This window comes from Mus caroli, chromosome 16, assembly GCF_900094665.2.
Source record: "Mus caroli chromosome 16, CAROLI_EIJ_v1.1, whole genome shotgun sequence".
Classification (NCBI taxonomy): Eukaryota; Metazoa; Chordata; class Mammalia; order Rodentia; family Muridae; genus Mus; species Mus caroli.
The window spans coordinates 83,161,989-83,187,271 of record NC_034585.1 but is presented as its reverse complement, the minus strand read 5'-3'; the positions used below and the strand labels follow the sequence as shown (position 1 = coordinate 83,187,271).

Below are 25,283 nucleotides of genomic sequence, written 5' to 3'. Positions count from 1 at the left end.
GAGGAGGAGCAAACAGTCAAAACATACTGAATACGTCCTCGGGAGCAGCAAATTTATTTTGGAAGAGTGATATGGAAACTTTTTTTAAAAGATTTATTTATTTATCATAAGTAAGTACACTGTAGCTGTTTTCAGACACAAAGGAAGAGGGCATCCAATCTCATTACAGATGGTTGTGAGCCACCAATTGGTTGCTGGGATTTGAACTCAGGACCTTCAGAAGAGCAGTCAGTGCTATTAGCCACTAAGCCATCTCTCCATCCCCGGACACAGTTTCTTAATTAATGGTCAACAGAAATACAGGAATGATTTGTGCAGCAAAGCTTCTTTTACTTAACTTAGAGAATAGAATTCTATTCGGTACCTTTTTCATTTTGAAATTATTGAAAGGGGAAAATATACTTAGATTACAAAATGACCTGGCTTTTCTTTTGTGGCTTAGTACTCATTTGACACTCTCTCTCTCTCTCTCTCTCTCTCTCTCTCTCTCTCTCTCTCTCTCTCTCTCCCTCTCCCCCCTGTGTGTGTGTGTACATCTGTCTGTCTGTCTGTCTGTCTGTCTGTCTGTCTCCCTACCCCCTCTGTGTTTTTGTGTTTTACAAAGAAATGAATGGACATTTCTATTATAGTTTGATTATGTGATCAAACTAACCTCTAAAGAAAGGCAGCCATCTTTGTTTATTGATCTTCCTTAACTGCTCTTTGCACCCTGCACATTTCATGTGATGTCTTTACAGAGATAGTCTTCAAAAGCATCGGAAACCCACAGAAGACGACATTTAAGGCCATCTCATTATTAAAGATCATCTGACTAGGGACATGTCTGCTCGTGACAGCACCCCTATCTTCTTTGTTCAAAGAAGAAATTGAGCATCAGTGGAATTGCTCCAGTTGTGGCAAGAGAGCCACTCTTGCCTTAATCCTTATACAGACAAAAATACTCTCCAGAAAAAAGATGCACTATGCAGAATAGTTGATTGATAGCTCTGCCAAAACAGGGTAATCATTCCTTCATAGTTCTGCTTTACTAACGTCTGTCAGCTGACCCTGGGCCAGCAGGCTGAACACTGATGCTCCAGGTTGAGGAATAAGGGATTGTCTAGATTGTCAGCCAGCTCTACACATTGGTTAAACATTGGAAGTTATATTTTGTGCTTCCTATATGTTCAGGTAATATTGAAGTCATTCTCGGAATTCTGAAATTCTGACAGGATTGAAGACTAGTTATAGTCTCATAGTCAAACTCAAGATGTTTAGCATTGAGAGAGATGATATAGATTTGGGAGAATGGCTTTTGGATGGTAATGTAAGATAAAATCAGAACATAATTCATGTATAGAATTGTAAGCTCTTAAAGTTAGGTTAGATGGTAGAGTGCTTTACCTAAATTGACAAATAGGATGAAATGGGTGTTATTTGCATCCTATGCTTTACAATTTGCATAATTGTAATGGTTGTGCTCAGTTTATATCTTCGAGAAAACAGCCTTTTAATTGGACAAAAAGAGGAAATGTGGGTTTTCCTGGTGCTGTTTGTATTTGGATAATTCTGCTTCCTCAGGAAGGGCTGCCCTGAGGAAGAGTGAATCATGTACTCAGGGGATTTTATGTGAACCTTCTCCCCATTCTAATTGGCCAAATAAAAGTTAGAGCCTGTTATTGGGCAGTGGAAGGGGAAAAGTGGGGCTGGAGGTCTTAGAGAGTGGAGGAAGGGAAGGGGAAAGACAGAGGAAGAATAGGTGGAAGGAAGATGGAGCAGAACAACATGGGCCCAGAGAAGCCCCAAGTAGCAAGGGATCTCATAGCTGATGGGGGNGGGGGGGGGGGNGATTAGTGTAGCGGTGAAGCTGCCCAGTCTAGGTGTACAGCTTATCAATGTAATGACTGGGTTGTGTGTTTCTTACAAGGGCTTATGGAAGCTGGAGATTACTGCAACAATTTCCTTCTTATTTTATTGATAAAGACTTTCTTTAATGCTAAAGACTTTAATGTTAACTATTATATTGATAAAAACTTGTTTAAATTATATATTTTGTTTTATTTCTTCTTGTTTATGTAGCAAAAGATGTAGTGGTAGGTGGTAGGGCTGAGGAGATAGCTTCATCCATAAAGAGCATTGTGTATATCCTGAGTGTGACACCCAGTTCTTAGCATCAAGTTAGATGTGATAGAATATGATCTTAATCCCAGGAAGATGCAGACAGGAGAATCCCCAACACGTGTTAGTTATCTTGCCTATCATACTAAGTGAGTACCAGGTCCCATTTAGAGACTCTATCACACATGAAAAGAAAACAAAATAAAATAAAAACAAGTAAGTAAATAAAGCTCCTGGGGAATAAATGTTTTGGAAGTTGTCTTCTGGTCTCCATATATGTCTTCATCCCTGCTACATGAACATGCATTCACACACAGAAACACAGTGCACATACCTGCATACACACACACACACACACACACACACTGCAATATATATGTGTGTGTGGCAAAGTCACACTTAATCTATTGTTAACAAGAAAAAGAACAAGAGATCCATCAGTTTATCAGCAGCCTGGTCTGGCCTGCATACGGAAAGTTTGTCTCATAAAACAAAACCAAATCACATATAGAAGGCTAAATTGAGTCATGGAATATATGCAGACAGATCCAGAATCACTTCAGATTTTATAAGTTTCCATGAAGATAGTCTTAATCAAATTGTCTATAGAGCCTTTCCCTGGAGCAGAGGCTACTTACCAGAAACCCATTTTTCATTTATCATAATTTCCTAAACTCCAGATGAACCTGCAGCATTGTTAGACTCTTTGCCTAACAAATATTAAAGTTTTATTAACATGAGTAGAGAATGAATACACGTTGGCCTGAGCTGGTAAAATCAAGTAGCATTCATATCGCCCACATCCATATGGTCCAAAGCAGCCCTGCCTGAATGTGGGCACATGATGTCCACATGGCTGGGAGTCCTTGATGGTGCATAACCGATTGCTCAAAATTCCTCCTTCCTTCAAATACAAACAGCACTGGGTCACTCTCAGTAAATACTGTATGAAAGTTTGAATATGCTTGTCCCAGGAAGTGGCACTATTAGGTGTAGCCTTGTTGTTGTAGGTGTGACCTTGATGGATAAAGTGTGTCATTGTGGGCATGGGCTTTATGACCCTCATCCTAGCTCCCTAGAAGCCAGTCTTCTTCTGTTTGCTTTCAAAACATGCCCTATATACCGTGCCTGCCTGGACACAGCCATGTTCCTGCCTTGATGATAATGGACTAAGCCTCTGGACCTGTAAGCCAGCCCCAATTAAATGTTGTCCTTATAAGAGTTACCTTGGTCATGGTGTCTTTCACAGCAGTAAAACCCTAACTAAGACACATAGTGTGTTCAAATCCAGCCACAAAAAGTGAAATGAGTGTGGGCCCTTGGTGTATTAATCTCTAACATATATGATATCTGAGTTCCTATGTTGTCCTTAGAAGACAGAATGTTTGACCATCAGAATGCCATATCCTGGGTCTTTAGTTCAGCTTCTCTATTTATTGGAACTTGTGAGATTATGTGCCTTACTTAGGTTTACTCTTTTGATGATTTAAGCATGTAAATAAGATGTATTTGCATTTTATTTGCACATAAGTCTGTCTGCCCTGAGTGAACATATTAAAATCATCCAAGCATGTGAGTACAAAAAGAAATGTATTTGTAAATCCTCAATTCCAGCCTTATGGCATATGTCTCCCGCATATTATGGAATGTTACAAAAATCTAATTTCTGGAAATGTAAAATGAAGGTAATGATAATACTTATATCACAAGATATTATGAGAAAATATGATGCAACTCAGAGAGTTCATAAAATATAAATGTTCTCTATAAATGTTAACTGCTGGTAGACTGTAAATGTTAATAACTTGGGGCCAAACTTGAATGCTATGAATGCCTTGACCTGGTCCTCTGGATGAGCCATAGATAAATTATTCTATGCATTTTATGACTAAATATTATTCCTCAATAATCCAGCATTTTAAATATCAATTGAAGCATAGAATACAACATACCACTCACTCCCAAGTGTCACAAAAATGTAAATACATGTTTTTTTTTGTTTTTTTGTTTTTTTGTTTTTAAAGATTTATTTATTTATTATACACTGTAGCTGTCTCACTGTTTGAACTCTGGACCTTTGGAAGAGCAGTCGGGTGCTCTTACCCACTGAGCCATCTCACCAGCCCATAAATACATGTTTTAATCTTCTTAATTTATGTCCTGGATGTAATCTAATTAACGTATCCCTTAGTGTATTTTTATTGTGTTTATTCATTTTGTATATTTGTGCACATGAATGCATGTGTGTGCACACACTCACTTTCTGATTAAGTGAGCCCTCACCTTCCACCATGTGGGTCCCACAAATTGAATTCAGGTCATCAGCCTTGGTATAAAGTAGTAGTATGCTCTGAGCCATTTGATCAGCTTCCTTAATACTTTTTGTCACTTTCTGAAGTATTTTTGTTGTATGTGTTTATGATGTGTGTGTGTGTGTTTGAGAGAGAGAGAGAGAGAGAGAGAGAGAGAGAGAGAGAGAGAGAGAGAGAGAGAGAGAACATGAACACGTTCAGGTGCGTACCCACCATGGTCCACATGTGTAGGTAAGGTGATATATTTGTGGAGTGGTTCCCTTCTTTCTACCTTGACACATTCTCTAAAACTTGCATAGGAATCCCATCATCTAATATACCTTCTAACTAGCTCATCCATTTGTAAAACTACTTCGCTTAGCCTGAGTTCCCTTTGGGTTGTCTGAACTCGGCTTCTGATCAGTGTCTGCTCTCCTGACATGGACACACTGGTTACCTATCACTTCATTTCTAGATGCACTGTGTACTCCACATGGTATTGGAATGTGACTGTGTCCATAGTCATTTCAGGACTTTTTATTTGTTCAGTAATTTTCCTGGCACTTGAAAATAATTTGATATTTGCTTTACTGGTTATAAACACAGCCCCTGAGGAGCCATTAAAAATTCACACTCTATAAATTTGATAGCAGATTACATCCTTAAGTATTTGGGCCAGAGTTTCCATCTTCTTAGCTGATATAATTTAAGTCCACTTACATGACACGTTCCATAATAAACAGACAAAAGGAGTCAGGCAAATTATTTTTCCATAAAGCTTGACTGATTCCTATGGTGCATCCTAATCATATGATGATAGCTTCACCTTTAATGCATCATCTATAACACAGCTTTAGTTGATAATCAAGCATGTATTTTATAATGTGACAAAGCATGTTAGGAATGACAGAAAAGGGTTCAGTATGATATAATGATGTAAGCAAAGAAAGCAAAGGACTCAGTCTCACCATGTATTATCAGACCTCCCAGTTCCAGTCTAAGTTGTCACTGACAACCAAGGTCAAATGATTTGAGTAAGCTACACTCATCTGCAAAGAGCAGTGGACTAGCTTTTGGATCCGAAGCCTAAGTACCCATATGTATGACTGAGTCAGCTGAAGTGAGACAACAACAGAAAGAACAAACTTTCATGCAAGCTATACACAAAGGCAAAGGCATCAAAATAGGATGTTGAGAGAATCAAACCCACAGCATGAAAGCACACCCACATCTACGTTGGCATCTAGTGTTCATGTCCCTTCAGCATTGACTGCAGAATAGCCAAACATGGTGAGTGTACATAAGAGTTGCTGCATTGGACAATTTACTACCTCTTCCCTTACAGAAGTCCTAGGGGACTCAGTCTCATCTTCAGACAATTCTCATTTCAGCTTCTTTGTCAACCTTGATCACCTCACTTCTTCTGAGCTTCTCCAAAATTAGTCGCTGGGTAAAGGTTCTCAGACATTCTATTCTCAGGTCATTAGAAACCAGTAATGAACCTTATTTTCCTCAGAGGATGCTCCTACAGTACGAATTCAATGTGTACCTATCTCTACACTGCATGTCTAGTGGTTTCAAAACTAGAATTAAAATCTCACCTTCTTGCCATGGTACATTCCAGACTAGAGACAGGCTATCAAATTACTGTAGGTTAGTTTCTAAGTCTGGCTTTTTACAAATCATCCTCCAATTGCCTCCATCAAGCTCATAGGAGCATCTAGCCACTTGTGTATTCTACAAAACAGCAATATTTTTTTTCTATTTAATAAACTTACCTTTTACAGACTTTGAACACAAGCAGTTTCCCTTGATATGTTAGTTATTAACTTAGTGGTCACACTTTTGAGTATGACAAATTACTATTGGTATAGTTTTGCTTTTTGTTTGTTTCATTTGGTTTTGTTAGCTTTATAAAAGCTATCTATAAATCACACTAAGGGCTGGATGTCTGCAGAATCAGAAAAAAATCATACAATCTAATATACCATATAAACATACAATTATTATTACTCACATAAACCATTACTAGATTTTAAAATTCTTTAGAGAGGTTAAGAATCCAAGACTTTACTCAGCTTCGCATGTTGGCACAAGAATCTTTCGCAAAAGTGGTTAAATTTAATGGCTAATGACATCCTTTAATTTAAAGTCACTTATCTTAATAGATTTCTCATTTTACAGAGACAAATTGGGAGATGATACTGGTGTTTCTTAGTCACCCCACATCATCACCACATCTCTACTTCAGTTCATCTTAGATGAAGAGAGACAAACTAAACTGGGAGAGAGAGAGAGAGAGAGAGAGAGAGAGAGAGAGAGAGAGGATTCTGATAATAATGAGTACCCAGTTGTTTTAAATCCAGTGAGGAGAGCTAACATGGCCACAATCTCACACTGGATACTTTTGACAACTTTCTTGTATTTTTTACAGTTTTAAGTTGACTTTGCCCTTGCCGACTCCTTCTTCAACATTTTCTGGCCTCTCCTCCCATGACAGTTTCTTTAGTTCAAGATTTTTCTCAAAGAACCACCTTAATGTCTTCTCCAGATAAAATGGTACTTATGTTTCTGATTTTCCTGTAATATTATAGGAAACCACACAGCACTGTGGCAAAGAATGCTATTCATGATATCACACTGATGGGATTTATACTTAGAACGAATGCTTGATCTGATGTGTGTTTCTCATCTACTTTCCACACTTCTGCTAGGACCATATTCTTCTGTGGGGTAAGCTTGATCTAATAATCATGGCATTAGTATTGGTAAATGTGTTATCATTGCTAGATTTAGATTCTCTTACTAAAAGGATGAACATAGAGATTTAGAATCTAGAATTTAGAGTGTTTTAGAAACTAGAGATTTTCAGATTTTACATAGAATATATAACATATAAACTACACATGATTTAATAATTCCAGAGCTATCTAAGATAACATCGTAATCAAAAATATTGATCAATCTTGGCAAAAAAATAGACATATGCACTAATTAATGTAAAATATAAATGTGCATACTTTTCAGGAGAGAGTAAGTAGTGTCATATTTTACTACTAATATATTTTAAAACACTTTTGGTTTTTCGAGTTATTTTTGGAAGTTTGGGAGGAGGTTGGTGTTATTGTTTCTCTCTTTGTTTTGTCTCAGAAAAAAGTTCATTTACTCACTATGGCTTCCAGTCCCACTGTAATCTGGCATTTGTCTCTCTTTTTTTTTTCTTTCTGTTTTTTTACCTCTTTAAGTTTCTGTTTTTCACCTTAGATTCTCTTGATGCACAACTTGAAGCTCTTTGCTTGACATAGTACTTATTGGCTTTCAGTATTGCCTAAGCCAATGCAACAAGGTATGTTTTAATATTAAATTCGGGTATTGTACTGACTAGTCTTATGTCAACTTGACACAAGCTAGAGTTATCAGAAAGAAGGGAACCTCAATTTAGAAAATGCCTCCAGTAAGATTGCACTATAGAGAAACCTGCAGGATATCTTCTTAATTAATGATTTATTGGGGAAGGCTCAACTCATTGTGGGTGGCACAACTTCTGGGATGGTGGTCCTACATTTTATAAGAAGGCAAGATAAGCAAGCCATGATAAGCAAGATAGCAAGTAGCACCATTCCATGCCCTATGAATCAGCTCCTGCCTCTAGGTTCTTGCTCTGCTTGAGTTTCTGCCCTGACTTCCTTTGATGATGGATAGTGATATAGTGTAAACCAAATAAAACCCTTTCCTCTCCAAATTGCATTGTTCATGGTGATTCATCACAGCAATAGTAAATTTGACTAAGACAGGCATAGAGTTATAAACTGGAGGTCAGAGTGTAAGATGGTATTGATAATCCATTTGAATGGTTTGTCAACTAGAGTAGCAAACACACTTCTAGTGTTGTTTGAGAACATTTTCTAAGAGTAATAACTTGAATGCTCTTCAGTGTGCATTCAAACCTCTATCTAGGGAACACCCAGGATTTTATCATAAGATTCAACTAGTGATACATCGAACTTGTTGATCTGAAAACTTATTGTGTGCTCTGCCTCTACAGAGTGCAGCTGGCCATGTTGAACTTCTTCATGCATATTATATAATACAACAAATTCTATTAATTATGTGTATAATAAATGTATATTTATATTATAAAATATATGTGATATATACATTATATGATGTATAATATAAAATATACGTATAATATGTAAATTTTATAATATATATAGGTATATGCTGTTAAATTTCTTTCTCTAGAGAACCTTGCCCAAGACATATATGATACTTAAGAAATTACAGTAATGTTAAAAAGACAAATGGAGATGTTATAAAATCTTTGAGAAATACTAAAGAAATAGTGTTGAGATGGGTAAAATAAATTACTTAGGGCACACTGAAGAAACTAGTAATTACAGAGGCAAAATAACTAAATAGAACCATACAAGAGAGCTGCCAAGAAAGCAATTATTCTCAACAAGTTTTAGAGGCATTACACAGTCTACAGTTGCTCTAGCTTAAGGTTTCAAGTCAGTGATGCTATCTTCTGTGAATCAAGTGTGCAGAATCACACAGAGTGCACAAGGCGCTAGGATACTAAGCAAAAGAAGAAAGTTGAGGCAACATAATTCTGAGAAAGAGAACAGCAAAGAAGTTAATGACTGTTGTAAAACATCCAACATTGTTTTGGAGAAACCAAGAGAAAAAGAAAACAATACTTCATAATAAATCTACCAATTTCCTTAATTATATAAAGTAATTCTTGAGGTACATCTATTAACTTCAACTTATTTTGAAGTAAAGACAAGGTATTGAAGAAAACAGAACAGAGGTATTGTCTGCCCAACACTCCTATCTTATTGATTGTAATTCAGATATACACTCTCAAAGAGTAGATCTTAGATCAGAGTGATTCAATGATGTTATCCACTGAGTGACGCATTATAGCTAAAATTTTATTCATGCATGGATTTTTAAAGGAAGACATGACTAGGAGCGGGGTAGGGATAGGTTTTTTTTGGGAGGGAAACCAGGAAAGAGGATAGCATTTGAAATGTAAAGAAAGAAAATATCTAATAAAAAAGAAAACAAAAGAAAAAAAAAGAAAGAAAAGGAAGAAGTGTATCCATTTAGTTGTTGTTGACATGCACTAACTACTTAGTAATGCTGCCTGGAAACAGTTACGGACTACCTTGTTCAAGTAGCCATGTTCTAGATTAAAAGACAGAAGATAATATGTTTTAAAATGATAAAATTAAGTGTAGGAATAAGAACTTATAAAAGAGGAAACCAATTTATCATTGTTTGTGGTGAGTAGGAAGTAAAGAAAGGCTTAATGATGTCAGGGAAAAACAATATCAACATACCAACCATCACAGGCATACCTGGAGTGTCCTGCTTCCTTTAACAGACTCCACTTTGTAAATTTTCACCAATACCACCAGCAGCTGTAGACAAGTCTTAAACAAAGGAATAGTATTTGGGAGAATTTTCAGATCAAACTGATAACATACATCGTGTGTGTGTGTGTGTGTGTGTGTGTGTGTGTGTGTGTGTGTGTAAGCATCTTAAAATCTTCAGGAAGATTTTAAGAGGAACCTACCAAAATTAAGAAGAAATTCAGGAGAATTGGGTAAAAAAACACACCTTGGAAAGTAGATCACACATTAGCATGCTACAGCGTTAAGGGCACAGTCACACAAAATTGAGGATCTAGCCATTGCCACTGGTGTGGCTAAATACTCACTTACCATAGTGTGCAAGATGACAGCTATGTTTGGCAGCATCAAAGCCTTGACTAAGCACCCAGGGCAATGACAAAAAATGTTACACAGATAGAAATGTGGTGGGTCTTGAAAGGAATCCAGTGTGTGTGTGTGTGTGTGTGTGTGTGTGTGTGTGAGAGAGAGAGAGAGAGAGAGAGAGAGAGAGAGAGAGAGAGAGAGAGAGAGAGAGAGAGATGAAATGTTGGTTGTCTAATGCTAGAGAATCTGAGTTAAAAGAAAAAGAAGTTATGTAGTCACAGAGAAGGTGACATGATTTAAGCTTCTTAACAGAAAAGGGTCAATATGGGATAAGGCTGAGTTCTGTTAGAACTCTCAAGAATGACATAATTGGAGAGAGAAAGAAGGATCAGGACATGAAGACTCTACAGGACTTTTTATCTGCAGTACAGCTGGGGGCAAAGCCCAAGCATCCTTCCAAAAGCCAACATTTCCGAGAACGTGGGATTTTGAAAACATACACGCCTAATAAAAACGAGTAAGATTAGACATTTCAAACAAGACCTTTAAGTCGAAACCTGGAAACACTACTTTGAAAAATACCCTGAAAAGTGAGATGTTTGGTGGAAGGAATAAGAGAAAACAAATGGTCTCTTGAGGTTTGTGTAGGAAAAAGAACCCGAAGAGTCATTGAGCACTCTCTTCTCCCAATGCACAGCTTGCCTGCTCCAGCTTGCAGCTTCCCCATACCCCCAATAGTTATTTTCTGTCATGACCTTCAACAGTGTCATACGTGTGCAATGAAGCTTTAGTATGGAATCTGTGAGAACATGTTTAGACCAATACATCTTCATCAAAAGGCATTATGAAGCCCGGGAAAGATTTGGCAAAATTCTTTATTTGACTAAGGGTACAAAATTGGCACTGATTTTTTTTCTAAGTTTGAGGAGACACACACACACACACACACACACACACTTACATTCATGATAAAATGAATGCATTGACATTTGTAGGGGCATGGATTGCAGTTTAAATATTAAAGAAGTGGTGTTTTATGTTTGCAAGGTCTGAAATCTGTTACATCACCTCAACAAAATCTGTGTGACAAATTACTGTTTCTTTGACAATATAACTTTACATATTTTGAGAATACTATTCATTTTTTTCAAAAACATCTTGGAAATATTTGATTTTTGAAAGTTGAGTTAAGATTTTTTTTTTTAAAGTATGAAGATGGAGAGATTACAAGGAAACTGCTGGATGGCTAAGTAAAATAACAACCCCAAAAATCTACACGAAAATCAGAAGGATGAACACTCTGGTTCCAAAATGCCTTTGGAAAATGTTACATGATGGTTCTGATTGAGAGTTTGATGTAAGGGAAAGGATCTGGCTAGTGTAAGGGGGGAATTTGCTGCATGCTAGGAAAAAGCCATAATGCAGGGGCTCCTGGGCTGTGAGGTTGTGTATATACTTCTAGCCAAGCCAAACAACTTTCTGCTTGCAGTTTATCTGATGTTTGCTTTGCATAATGAAAAAAATTAACAAGTAAATTCTCACACGCTAAAACTTTAAAAATCATTGAAGAAATGCCAGCAACACTACCTTAAATTTCTATCTTCAGATTCACTTTCTAGGTGATTGAGTGATGCAGTAGCCTGTATTAGTATTTACAATTAGCCAGGGATAACATACTTATGAAAAACGCAAATGCACTTCAGACTGCATTCAAGATGACTCTGCGGTTGGTGAAATGGCATAAGAGGAAAAGAGCCGTTAAGTACGTGTGGAGACGTGCATTCAGTCTCTGGGACTCACATGAGAGAGAATTGATCCCTGCAAATTGTTCTCTGACCTCCAAACATCTCCTGTGACATGTGCACATCATCACTCAAATGTGAACATGCACAAGAAAATGTAATACAATTTTTGGGAAAAGAAAAGATTAACTTAAAAAAATATGATTTCTTCATGTACGCTTTTCTTTGGGCTACAGATGTCAGCTGGCCCGTAATAGGTGCCGGCTGCTGGGGCTGAATTACAGATAAGAGCAGAACGCTGCTGCGGCCTTCGCTGAGCTTCTGTAAAAAGTGTATTGCTTGCAGGCATGTTGCCCTCCTGCAATCTGAGATACTGCTAACATGTGTGATGGATTTCAGTAGGGGTCATTTGCATTTCATCCAGTGTGTGTGTGTGTGTGTGTGTGTGTGTGTGTGTGTGTGTGTGTGTGCATGCATGGTATTTATGTCTGTCTCTAAATGTGTACATGGTGTAGATGTGCATATGTGTACAAAGGAACCCATATGGTTTCTATGTGTAAGTGCATACGCAAAACCAAACCCCAATGGACTGAGCCTCAAAACCAAACCCCAATGCTGAGACTCAGGAGTTGTAAAAGGTATGGGGTCATCACTGAGCCACACAATGAATCTGAAAGCAGGGCGCAATCCTAAAACCTGCCTGAATGCTGCATCCCTTCTTTACTTTAGCTGACGACACAGATAAGTTGTGGACACAAATATTAGTCTTTTTAATTATCTCATAATTAGCCTGCCTAAGTCTAATTATCCTGGAAAGTAAGACTGAATCCTGGAACCATTGCTCCAACTAGACCGATCCTTATGTTATTTCAGAGATAGTGACCTCTTTGGACCACACTGAAGAATAAGAACCAAGAGAACTATCAATACGATGAGCCTCGACCTTGAAGGCTTCCGGACACACAACTCTCACTCTTCTACTCGTATTCGTCCTTGACTTACTTAAACCTCATGCAAGTGACCCCAAAATAACCTTGAAGAAACCTTCTTTGTCTAATTTTTAATCCTTCCTCATCTCTTTATCTGAAGTGTGAAAATGGGTGGCAGAGCTTTGCTTTTGAGGCTGCTGGAGTCCTGGATTTTAACCCTAAAATTCCAGTACCACTGTCTCATGAAACTTGGTTTTCTTGTAGGTAAGGCTGTCTGTGTGGTCAAGCACAAGGAGTGTGATTGTGAGCTTGAAGAACAGGGACGACAGAGTTAATTTGGGGGAGAGTATTTCTGTGTTGCCTGGAGACCTCTGTATATAGTTGAGGTCTGGCGGTCTATGTCTGGTCCTTTTCATGATGTCCGTAGTTCTTTGTATGTGGCTGAGGACTAGTGGTCTATCTCTGGTTCATTTTGTGGGGCTGTTGCTGCTGTCCTTAGTCAGCTCTTGTTTAGGCAGGCATCACACCAACTGCTTATCCAATACCAGATGATCACTCTGAGCAGATCATATTTAAGAATATATTTATAGCTTTCTGCTCGGCCGTTCTCCAGTATAGGAGGCAGCCATGGCGCCCAGCCGGAATGACTTGATCCTGAAGCCCCACTTCCACAAGGATTGGCAGCAGCGAGTGGACACTTGGTTCAACCAGCCGGCTCACAAGATCTGCAGGCGCAAGGCCCAGCAGGCGAAAGCTCATTGCATTGCCCCTCGCCCCGTGTCCCGCCCATCAGGCCCATGGTGAGGTGCCCTACAGTGAGATACCACACCAAGGTCCTGGCTGGCAGGGGCTTCAGCCTGGAGGAGCTCAGGGTGGCTGGCATCCACAAGAAAATGGCTCGCACCATCAGCATCTCTGTGGACCCGAGGAGGCGAAAGAAGTCCACGGAGTCACTGCAGGCCAACGTGCAGCGCCTGAAGGACTACTGCTCCAAGCTCATCCTGTTCCCCAGGAAGCCTTCTGCTCCNAAGAANGGAGATAGTTCTGCTGAAGAACNTAAGCTGNCCACCCANCTGACAGGACCCGTGATGCCCATCCGGAATGTGTACAAAAAGGAAAAGGCCAGAGTCATCACAGGAGAAGAGGAGAACTTTAAGGCTTTTGCCAGTCTCCNAATGGCCCGTGCCAATGTCCAACTCTTTGGCATCCGAGCAAAAAGGGCGAAGGAAGCTGCAGAGCAAGACGTTGAAAAGAAAAAATAATGCGCTGTTGGAGAGTTACAATAAATTTTCCATAAAGCAAAAAAAAAAAAAGAATATATTTATATACATGTACCTGTATTGATGTAACATCAATTAATAGGAATTAGGCCATGAATCTGTAAAAGAACAAGGAAGAGTTTATGGGATGGCTGAGAGGCAAGAAAAGGGAGAAATGATGTAATTATATTATAATTTCAAAGATTAAAAATTCTAACAAACAAAAAAAAATTCTAACAAACGTGAAAAAAAAGTAATAATGCATTTAGTCAAAAATTTGTAAGCAGTCAGCACACAGAATACTCCACTGGAAGACAACAAATCCACAGGAGATGAGGAAAGCTTGTCTATGAAAAAAATTAAGGTTTTTAAATCATATAAATAAACAGCTTTTTGCTTCTTGGTCTAAACGATGTTTAAAAGCTGGAGTTGGATATAATTACAGGTAGGAAGAAAGACACTATGAGTTCCAGATTTCTTCTTCACATAGCCAGTTTTTGGAGTGATAAGGATAATTTTAAGTATTTACTGTGAGAGTAAATTTTATCCTGCTTTGTCTGTCTAGAAGGATGAAGACAAAGAGAAACGCAGCAGGGAGTGAAACAGATCTCTCTCTAAGGCGCCAAATTTCTCACTCCCAGCTGAGCTGACAAAGATTAACATATTATTAAAATTCAAGTTTTCCTAATATGTCTCATCGGTCCTCAGCTCAAGAATGGTGTACCCGTCTTCAGCCATTTTTCCCTAGTGATAAAAGTGTTTGCCAAGGAATTCTCTGTCTGACCTGGACAATAACTAAGCAAACTCCCCAGAGAATAAGACTTTAGTTGCGTAAGGAAGATCAGCTAAATGAAAGGGCAAGTTGAGCATCAGTGGTAACAGGCATCTCCAGGGTAACTTTGAAGACTGAAAAAATAAACCAAAGGCAAGTAAGAAATTGCGTCTTCAGTGGATAGAACTGGGGATTTCATCCACACACCCAAAATTGATATCACTGATGGACTATCAGCAGATATCATGTAGTTGCACTCAAACTTTTTGTAACACTTAATTGTCCATATGTGTATAAACTAAAGCAAACTGGTGATTCTGGGAGGAGAAAAGACCAGCTTCTCAGGTTGTCAATATAACATGTGGTTTCTGCCTGCTTTGGAGTAAGACACACCTGAACTGTGACTCCTTTGATCTGTTACTTGGAGTACATATAACGTCCTCAGGTCCCTATGACTCCATTCCTGTATTCTTATCTCAGCAATTTTTATAACTTTTATATGTTAAGATGATTGCAAATATTAAATCGTGGCCTGTTTTAAATGTTAAATATTTAAAAGTCAATAAATTATATACTAACAATTCAGGGATGGTTTTCTGACTGTTGTTAACGCTAGTGAGAACTATACACGCTTATGGTCAGAATAGCCATCATAAACGTCTGTGAAGAATGGAGATATAGGATATGCATGTACCTCCAATTTTTTCAAACCTTATTTTTAATGATTATTCTTAAATGCTTTAACCTCTCTACCTTTAACCAGAGATAGTGGAAGAGGAAGGATATGGGGGATGGGGGAACTGGACCCGTTTAGAAAGGATTATTTTGGAGCAGCTCCTATCTGTAGTGCCTGGAAATTGGCAGCTCAGTTCACATTCCACAGGTTAGCAGCCAACAACAGCTCGATCCATTCATAAACTTCATGGGTTCATGAGGACTCCAGTTTGGTAGAGTCAGGATAGCAAGCATGAATCAGCAGCGAGGCAAGGTACTACCTAGCAGAGGCAGCCAGGCCTCAGCCTCCACAGGAGGAAATAAACAGGAACCTCAGGAGAAGTTCTTGCCTCTGCCTCTCTCAGACACACAAGCATTGCCCAGCTAGCTGTACCAGCAAGCCAAGCTCTGTCTCCATCACTCCTCTGAGTCCTAGTCATACAAACATCCTCTAAACATCATTTGTCCTCCACATGCCTTGTCTTAGCGTAGGTTTTGCCTTGGCACGTGCATCCAATCAGCCTGAGTCTGCAGAAGTGACAAAAACTGCAGTACATTACAGAAGGCGTTTGGCATGTTTTTCTCTATGGCGTCTCGACAAATGGAGTTCAACTACACAATGTAAGGTGGACCAATACATGCCTGTCATTAGCAAAGAATCCTTCATCACGTGTCCTTTCACATGCTTGCTTTAGCAGAACATCCTTTCCCCTGTGTCTGCCTCAGTGAGATGCCTGCCTTAGTCTTTCACACCTGTGTCCACTTTAATAAAATGCTCCTTCACATGTTTGACCCAGCAAAACACCATACAACTGACTCTCCAATGAAGCCTTAAGTGTCTTCCACTTCATATGCATTCTAACAAGTGTTGTTCAAACTAAAGGATGCCTTGTTTGGGAGAAAAGAATTCAAGTAGCTGCCATGAATCAAGAGTGATTAAACCATAATTAAGGCACCTTAATTGTTGTTATAATTATGATGGGAACTCATTGGTCATTTAATGAATCACAGGCAAGGGGAGGGCAGGGTCTCTAATGCTACATCATATCTAGCAGAGGAAGTGTATATATGCATTGATAAGGTAAGAACATCAGAGAATCCTGCCTGCCGAAACTCAGCTCAGTGCATATCTCCTCTAAATATGCACAACTACTGATATGGGAACTTTTACTCTTGCTCCTGTGGGCAGTAACCTGCCCTACTCTCACTGTATGGCTCGTCATACTCTTAGTCCAGAGCACTAACCTCTGCTCCCCTAAAACCTGAGCCCCTCTCTCTGCAACATCTGTCATCTGAACTGCTTCCAGCCCTGCAGATGCCAGACTTCCCATGTGATGCACAGCTTCTGCCAGAGGCTCTGCTAAAGCCTCAGGGTCTCCAGCTTCTGAGGTTTCTGCAGGACCACATATGCTGCCTCTCAGTGTTTTGGGTCTGGCAGCTGACACTCTCTGGTTTATGGGTCTAAAAACTCTGACTCACACACAGATTGACGGATCTAGAGGTTTTAGAATTTAGATTCTTCCACCTGTCCTATGTGCCCTATAGGACCTGCCAGGGTATTTCCCACCCTGTGTCACTGAATCTGCATTCTACTGATCTTCTTACTAATTTCCAATTAGTAAGTGGGTGACTGAACACCGCCACCCACTCTTGAATTCCTAACCTTTGAATAGGAAGAAGTATCCTCGAATTCCCTGATTTCCAATTCCTTACTTACTCTCTGGCCTGATTCTGACTGATGGACGTCCTTTGAGAACTCTGTTAACACACTAACTTGAAGTCTTAGGTGGTATTGCAAATGAAATTTATAGTGTTGAATTTTCGTTGCGAAATCTATGAACACTCAAAATTTCACATTATATATTTACTGGCATAATGCCTAGAGGTGCTTGGTTTGTTTGTTTGTTTGCTTGCTTGTTTGTGAATTAGCAATTAGTTGTTTTCCATAAAAGGGACTGCTATTAAGTAAGCAATATGCATTGAAGATGAAGACAGGGTTGGGAATCTTGTGAAGTTGTAAAATTGAACAAACTTTCAGGAGTCTCAGGTAGTTTTCTTTCTCAGACTATAGACAGTAAAAATGCATTGTTTGACGACATAAAGTTTTATTAGTAAAATATAAGTTGCATGATTTAAACTGCTTCTTCAGAACAAGGATCTTCAAATATAACCCAAAAAGTCTGTCCTAGAAGAGCCCGTTAGAGTTCTATCTGGGAAGCAGAGGACAAGAAATGTTTGTAGTACAGGTTTATAATCCTAACTTTCAAGAGGTTAAAGCAGAAGCATGTTGAGTTCTAGGGCAACTTGGGCTACAACACCATGAAATAAGCACATTAAACCCACTCAAAACAAAACAAGCATTTATGTCTTTATGGTTGTCTTTCCCTTATTCATATTCTCTCTCTCTCTCTCTCTCTCTCTCTCTCTCTCTCTCTCTCTCTCTCTCTCTCTCTAAAGACAGGGTTTCTCTGTATAGCCCTAGCTGTCCAGGAACTCACTGTGTAGACCAGGCTGGCCTTGAATGCAGAAACCCACTGCCTCTGCCTCCCAAGTGCTGAGATTAAAGGTGTACACCACCACTGCCTAGTTTCTGATTCTCCCCTCTTATCCCTCTTTCAAGTTCTCTCCCTTCTCATCTTCCTCCTCTTTCTATTTTTTTGATTTTGCTCTCCTGTTTCCACTTTCTTTCTGTTATCCTAGTTTTTCAAAATTAGGTGTATCTAACTTTCAATTGAACAAGAAAAACATTTTTAAAGATAGTCTTTGAGGGAAAAAATGGCACTACTTGTGACTCCTTTTGCACTTATATTAATTTTAAGAATTATTTTATTTTTTAAATGTGTGTGCTCATGCATGTGTATTTGTGTATGCATGTGTATTTGTGCACATTTGCATGCATCTGTATGTATATGCCTTTATGTGCAAATGAATACCATTTGAGAATGATATAAAATCCTGTTAGAGCTGGAGTTACAGGCAGTAGTGATCAGCCCAATATGGGTGCTAGAAACTGGACTTAGCCCTCTGTGAGAGCAGAACAAGCTCTTAATTCCCTGATCCATCTTTCTTTCCTCTACTTGTATAAGCTAAATGGTTTATTTATATGTAGACACAGGTAATGCTAGCATGAAAAATACCAATATTTAAACAATATCACAAATTTGAAGTGTCCCAGAGCCTAAAGTCCTATCATGTTTAGACATCATAATGTGCGAGAGGGTATTTCCCTTGTTTCATAGAATATTTCATGTATAGCTAAACTTAATATACTTTCAGCAAATTTCTGCCGTGTAGATCAACACATAACAGGAGAAATAGATTTGTCTATTCTTGGGTGTAGCCTTCAAGTACTAGGTTAGTTATTATAGAGTTGTGAAGTTTCACTTACAGCCATGGCAACTGATAGTCTATAAACTAATAATTTTGAATTTAGATGAATCTGGAATGAACAACCTTAAATGAATGTAAAGAATTCATTTACTTATGGACCCCTCAAGAGTGTACTCGGTGTTCTTCCTGTCCCTGCGGGTTCACCATGTTGAGGGTGAGGTGTAGAGTGATTTACCTAGAGAAGACTGTACTAATTGCTAATTCAGACTCTCCTCGTGTGAAGGCAGAGGGGTGTGTTCAAGAGAGTGGAAGCAGCAGAGCCAGAAGCCACATCTTTTGAGCCTCTGGGAAGAGTGTTGCTATACTGGTCTCCCATGTTGCTATGTGAAAGGCTTTATAATTACAGAAAAGGGTTACAGTTAATTTCAGTCATCAGTGGAAAAACAGTCAAGGAAGAAGAAAAAATCATAGCAGTTCTAGGGTAAATTCATAATATGGGGGTGATTCTAAGTGTCTAATAATTTTCTATCTTAGTTCAACTGAACAGGTTATATGAAGCAAAACATATAAAGTGACAGAATCATCATACATAAAAGAACCAATAATATAACAGAATCAATATAAATCAGTTCAGAGTTTAGCCCTAGAGAGGTAGAGAGCAAGCCTAGACTCCATCTTTCATGGAAATGAAAAGTACAACTCACTTTTCATAAGAAAATAAATGGAACATGAAAAACTGTATGCACAAATAATACTCTAAGTATTAAAAACATTCATGATGCTTCACAGTTTTGTATAAATCCCATATTAAGAGGATGAGATGTAGCCGGGCGTGATAGTGCATGCCTTTAATCCCAGCACTTGGGAGGCAGAGGCAGGCAGATTTCTGAGTTTGAGGCCAGCCTGGTCTAAAAAGTGAGTTCCAGGATAGCCAGGGCTATACAGAGAAACCCTATCTCGAAAAAAAACAAACAAACAAAAAAAAGAGGATGAGACGTGGCTTTATGTAAAGACTCTAAACCAATTCTAAAAATGTTGATTCCTTTGTGTCACTCAGTCAAATAATCCAATAATTATGTATGCATATACTTCAATATAATTAAGTAAACAAATGTAAGTTTCATTTTAAAAATGAAGAAACAGAGGCATTGACGTTTGTGATTTTAAGGCTTGACTTACTCTTAGCATGCTTGCCTAAGCCAGATGTTAATTGCCACCCACATTCTGGTGCCATTTGTGAATTTCGATGTTAGGTAAAGTAGGGGGGTGCTCTCCCACTCAGCAACAAAGTATGCAGTCACCAAAACCAACTAAATATCTCTCTCTGTTTCTCAAGAATGCCCTAAAATATGCCACATAATTACCACGGCCTGCAAAGCTAAAACAAGTTTTTAGTGGGCCATGTAAAAGCAACTCCAAGGTGATCAGTTTATTAGCCTACGCTACGTCATTCTGTTGTAATAGGCTGGGTAACTCCCTCTATAAATTCTGCAGTGACTGAAATCTGTAGCAGCTCATTGAATGGAAATTATATGTTGAAACACCCATTAATTCAGCACTCAGTTCAATTGAATATGCAAGCCAATACTTGCTCCCAAAGAGAAAATTCATAGAATAACCCTGTTGACCAGTGGCAAACCTCACATCTCCATCTAACATGAGGTAGTCGGTAACTGCGTGGGTCTTCACTAATTTACCACATGGTGGGAGGGAAAGAAGAATGCTGGTTTCTGGACACAGGTGTGAAGTCTAATCTATATGATTCCCAGTATTGTCCATGCATTTTGGAAACAGGGCAGTTCATTGGCAGTGAAAAATAGAGACCTTTTCATGGTAAAAAGCTTTAGAAGCAAGCCCATGGAGAACCAAGCATTAGCCCAGAATAACTGATTCAGACTGTGCCTAATAAGGGACTTCCATAATAACTTTATCCCCATTTCACAAATAAGAAAACATAATTATTTCCTTTTATTTAAACTAAGCACCCATTGCAGTTCCTGAACCCTGAGGTACAGGGAGACTTACATACTCTATGCTGAATGAAATCAGTTACACGTTGAGCACATTTTTCTTTCACATTTCCTTCCCGTTTGTTAATTTTCCAAGTACATTTATGAAGATCTTATTATACAGCAGCCAGTCACTGGGGGACTCATTGGTGGGGAACTGATAGTGAGAAAGATCAGATATGTCTTGCTTCCTTAAAAGACACAGGGTAGTAGCAAAGTCAAGAAACTGTATAATTCTAAGATTTTTTTAAAGGTGTGTAGAGATTTTTCTATATAAGAAAACTAAGCCCTCAGAAAGGAAACAATGAAAGTCAACACAATGTCTTGCTGAATCTGCTGAACAATGAGTCAAAGGAAGATTAGACATATCCGCCGGGCATAGCTAAGACCATTGAATTTGGAGCACATTGAGCAGAGGGTGAAAACAAGTGTTTGAATTACAAAAGTAGATCAGCGCTCGTACGATAGTACAGACAAGATTAAGGGAATAGATCTTGCTCTAATTGCAATGATATTAATTTTATTACTTCAAGGAGGAGAATCAGAGCTGGAAAGAGAAGCCAATCGTGAGTCGATGATGTGCACAAATGAGGATCAACGTTACCTCCCAGAACACATTTTTAAATATGAGGTAGAGTGCCATGTGCGTATAATCCCAGCAATCGGTGAGGCAGATCATGTTGCTCTGCTTGTCTGACCTGCAGGGGACATGCTTATATGAAGAGTAGGGTGGGGTGTGTCTAAGCAACCTCACTGATCTCTATACTCTCCAAACACAGACATATGTGTATACATGCCCCTCCATATGTGTGAACACACACACAATGATCACAAGTTCCAATAGAAGCCACTGTGAAAAACAAAAGATCAAATAAGTACTAGAAGGAATGCATAAAAAAATGAATGGCTTATTGTACAGGTAATGTTCATGTGAAGAACATAATAGGATCCAGAATTTATGAGTGCTTTTCTCTAAACAATAAACAGCATCCATTTGTTACAATGGTTTCAGATGTGTCTTGTAAATTTTCTGTAACATTCCTAGTCTTTCAAATATTGAGGATAGTTATTCATTAGAGTTTCTCACAATTCCTGAATAGTCTTAGACCTATATATAGGAGTCTGGGATAGTGTGCTAATAATATATTCCCTTTCTGTTTACTCTTTAGTTGAGCTAAGTAAATTTTAGGATATGTTATCCCATGTACAGTCACCAAACCCAGACACTATTGTGGATGCCAACAAGAGCTTGCTGACAGAAACCTGTTATAGCTCTCTCCTGAGAGGCTTTGCCTGACAGATACAGAGGTGGATGTTCACAGCCAAACATTGTACTGAGCACAGGGTCCCCATAGGAGGAGCTAGAGAAAAGATCCAAGGAGCTGAAGGGGTTTGCAGCCCCATAGGAGGAACAACAATAAGAACTAACCAGTACCCCCAGAGCTCCCAGGGACTAAACTACTAACTACAGAGTACACATGGAGGGACTCATGGCTCCAGCTGCATATGTAGCAGAGGATGGCCTTGTTGGTCAACAATGGGAGAAGAGGTCCTTGGTCCTGTGAAGGCTTTATGCCCCAGTGTCGGGGAATGCCAGGAAGCTAGAGTAAGTAGGTTGGTGAGCAGGGGTGGAAGGGAAGGGATAGGGGGTTTTCAGAGGAGAAACCAGGAAAGGGGATAACATTTGAAATGAAAATAAAGAAAAGATCTAATATGAAAAAGAACTTTCTTGGCAGACTTAGTATTGTGAGTATGAAGCTGCTAGTTAGAGCATATTGGTGCAAAAAACTGTAGGAGTGGATCATCTGTCCACTCTGAAAACAAAACAAAACAAAACAGAGCTGGAGAGATGGACCCATGCCTAAGAGCACTTGCTTTTACTAGAGAGAAGAAAATATAACTGAAGAGCACATTGGGACTATATTTGCTATAGCGAAGACAATACTAACCATTAGGAAGCATGAGCACACCTGGCCACTGCCTGGTGGAGAGTCAATCAGAATAGAAAGGTGGAAATTGATTGCCCTGAGCATCAGTAGAGTAGGAAAGATGTGGAGGAGCTGGGATGAGAGGAGGGGACTGAGAAAGAGAAACACAGTTAGACATAGGGAGTCTGTGCTGCTCTTCTTTAGCACAGTAGGGCAAGTGTGGTCTACAGGAATCTAGGATGTGATTCAAGCTCTATAAGAGCACAGTGATTTCGAACATATGGAGACAATAAACATTGGAAGAAATGGAGATGCTACTTATTCCAATACGATCTTTACACAGTGCCTTCTTGAAACTAATTATCACACGGCACCCCATAAATATGTACAAATATCATGTCCGTATGAAATGTGCAATGAAAATTTGCACATTTTTATAACCTCTGATCCAATGTTATAGATGAATATTTTATGTATTTGCTTATCTAATTTTTACATTTTTATTACTTTATTCTGATATTAATTCACCTTCAGTGTCAAAGATTACGAAATGTATGCAAAGAGAAAGAAAAAGGGGGACGTTAGACACCTTTCATTAATAAAAATAGTGCACTAGTGACTCAGAAGCTAAAACAAGAGCCTTTAAGTGGGAAACAAATTTCAGGTGAAGAAGTCAAGGTGATGAAGGGGACAAGGAATCAGGTAAGCAGGGAGGAGCTAGAGGTGGGGAGATGGATCAGGTGTTGAAAGTGAGTTCTGCTTTTATAGGGGAACTGAGCTTGGTCTGCAGGACCCATGTTGGGTTTCTCACACCAGGCTGTAACTACATCTAAGTTCTGGGGATCTGATATTTTCTTCTTGCCTCTGAGAGTGCGTGCGCGCACACACACACACACACACACTGTACTCCCAGACATACATGCATATACACCATTGAAAAGAAGTCAAATGTTTAAAGAAGAATAGAGAAAAAGAATGCTAGGGGCATCCACTAAAAACATTTAATGGTTTTAGTAAATAATGAGAAGAGATGCTATTGTACATCCTATTTATACGTGGATCAACTGGAGGACAATATCTGATGGTGGGATTCACTGGATCTACATTTAAGTAGAAATTAACAACATCTTATCTCATTCTGGATAGATCGGTACACTGAAAACCCCAGTGATTGAGGGTAATCAGTATTCAGTTGTCTACACCTATACTCTTCATTGTCCATTTACCAGTATAAAAAGCCATAATAGTGAGCTTGGGTGACACATGGGGACTCGTATTTGCCAAACCTCACCCTTATGATTCAGTTATGGCAACAACATGAAAGCTATTTTGAAGATTAACAATTGGACTTGCATCTTGTTAATAAGACACCATTTCATATAGAATGAAGCAAAGCACTAATAAGATGTTCTCTTTCAAATTAGCTTAAGCAATGAAGTGCAAAGGAGTCTTGAAAATTAAAGGCAACACCCAGCTTTCTGAGTACTATATAATGTCCCCAGCAAAGACATAGTGTGTATGTCTTTAAACCTAACATTTGACATCTTGAGTCTTTTTAACTAACTTCAATTAAAGGTTTGGGGAGTATGCTTCATAGCCACTGCCAGTCATTCAGGAGCTTGGGTAAAGCTCCGTCACTGTCTTCCATCACACACAACTCTAATCCTAAAAGCTTTGAAGATGGCATTGTCTTGCCCAGCAGTTGTCACAGCAGAACCTGGCTCCTGGACAACTTTCAAGAAACCTACAGTGAAACTTCCACCTGCCTACCAGCCAATTGTGGACAGCACCACTGCAAAGTGGACCCCTGTGTGCAAAGTTCCCGGAACTCCAGAGCTGAACAAACAATTTGTTCTAATTCCAAGACCTGTGAAAGAACAAGAGAAATATCTCCAGCGGTACCAGAGAGTGCTTCTCAAACCTGCCAATCAAGGAATTATAAGCAAGTGGGTTTTGTAGCCCAGAGCTACCAACCTGCAAGTTACATGACCAAGTGTTGCCCACTAAAGTCTACAGCGTTTGAAAGTTGCCAAACTCTGGAGTTTGAATCCAGCCCATGCTGCTCTCAGGTCTCTGAGTGCAGGTCCTGTAATTCCTCCAGCAATATTGTCTCTGGGCTACATCGTGTGGAATCTTCCAACACTTATGAGCCAACATGCTGTGTGACTGGTGGTTCACAAGTGCCTAGTAAGTGAAGAAATTTAAAAGGGTATGGAGGAGTTGAATTGATTTCTGAATACTTGGGAACTCTATTTATCTAAATTTAAATTAATGTGTTTGTGTGAAAAAAGTACATACGTGTTTATATTACTTTTTCCAATGTCAAAGAAGGATTTCTTTTCCTTTCGGGTATTTCTGATGGTAAGCTGAGGCCACAAAGCATTTTACTCATTTTAGGTCACTAGGACACTACTTACTGTTTACCATGGAATAACCATTGTTCCTTAAAAAGATAAATTTTCACTACTATGTATGAAAATATT

The 25,283-nt window shown here is 38.9% G+C and overlaps 1 protein-coding gene and 1 pseudogene across 1 annotated transcript; both read left to right on the top strand.

Annotated features, from left to right (window-relative positions):
* Positions 1-13,409: 13,409 nt before the first annotated feature.
* On the top strand, positions 13,410-14,097 carry LOC110311937 (annotated as a pseudogene).
* A 10,225-nt stretch (positions 14,098-24,322) lies between these two features.
* On the top strand, positions 24,323-24,995 carry LOC110311182 (keratin-associated protein 27-1). The gene has a single exon (XM_021184422.2). The coding sequence runs from the start codon at positions 24,387-24,389 to the stop codon at positions 24,993-24,995; it is 609 nt and encodes a 202-aa protein (XP_021040081.1). The 5' UTR covers positions 24,323-24,386.
* Positions 24,996-25,283: the final 288 nt, after the last annotated feature.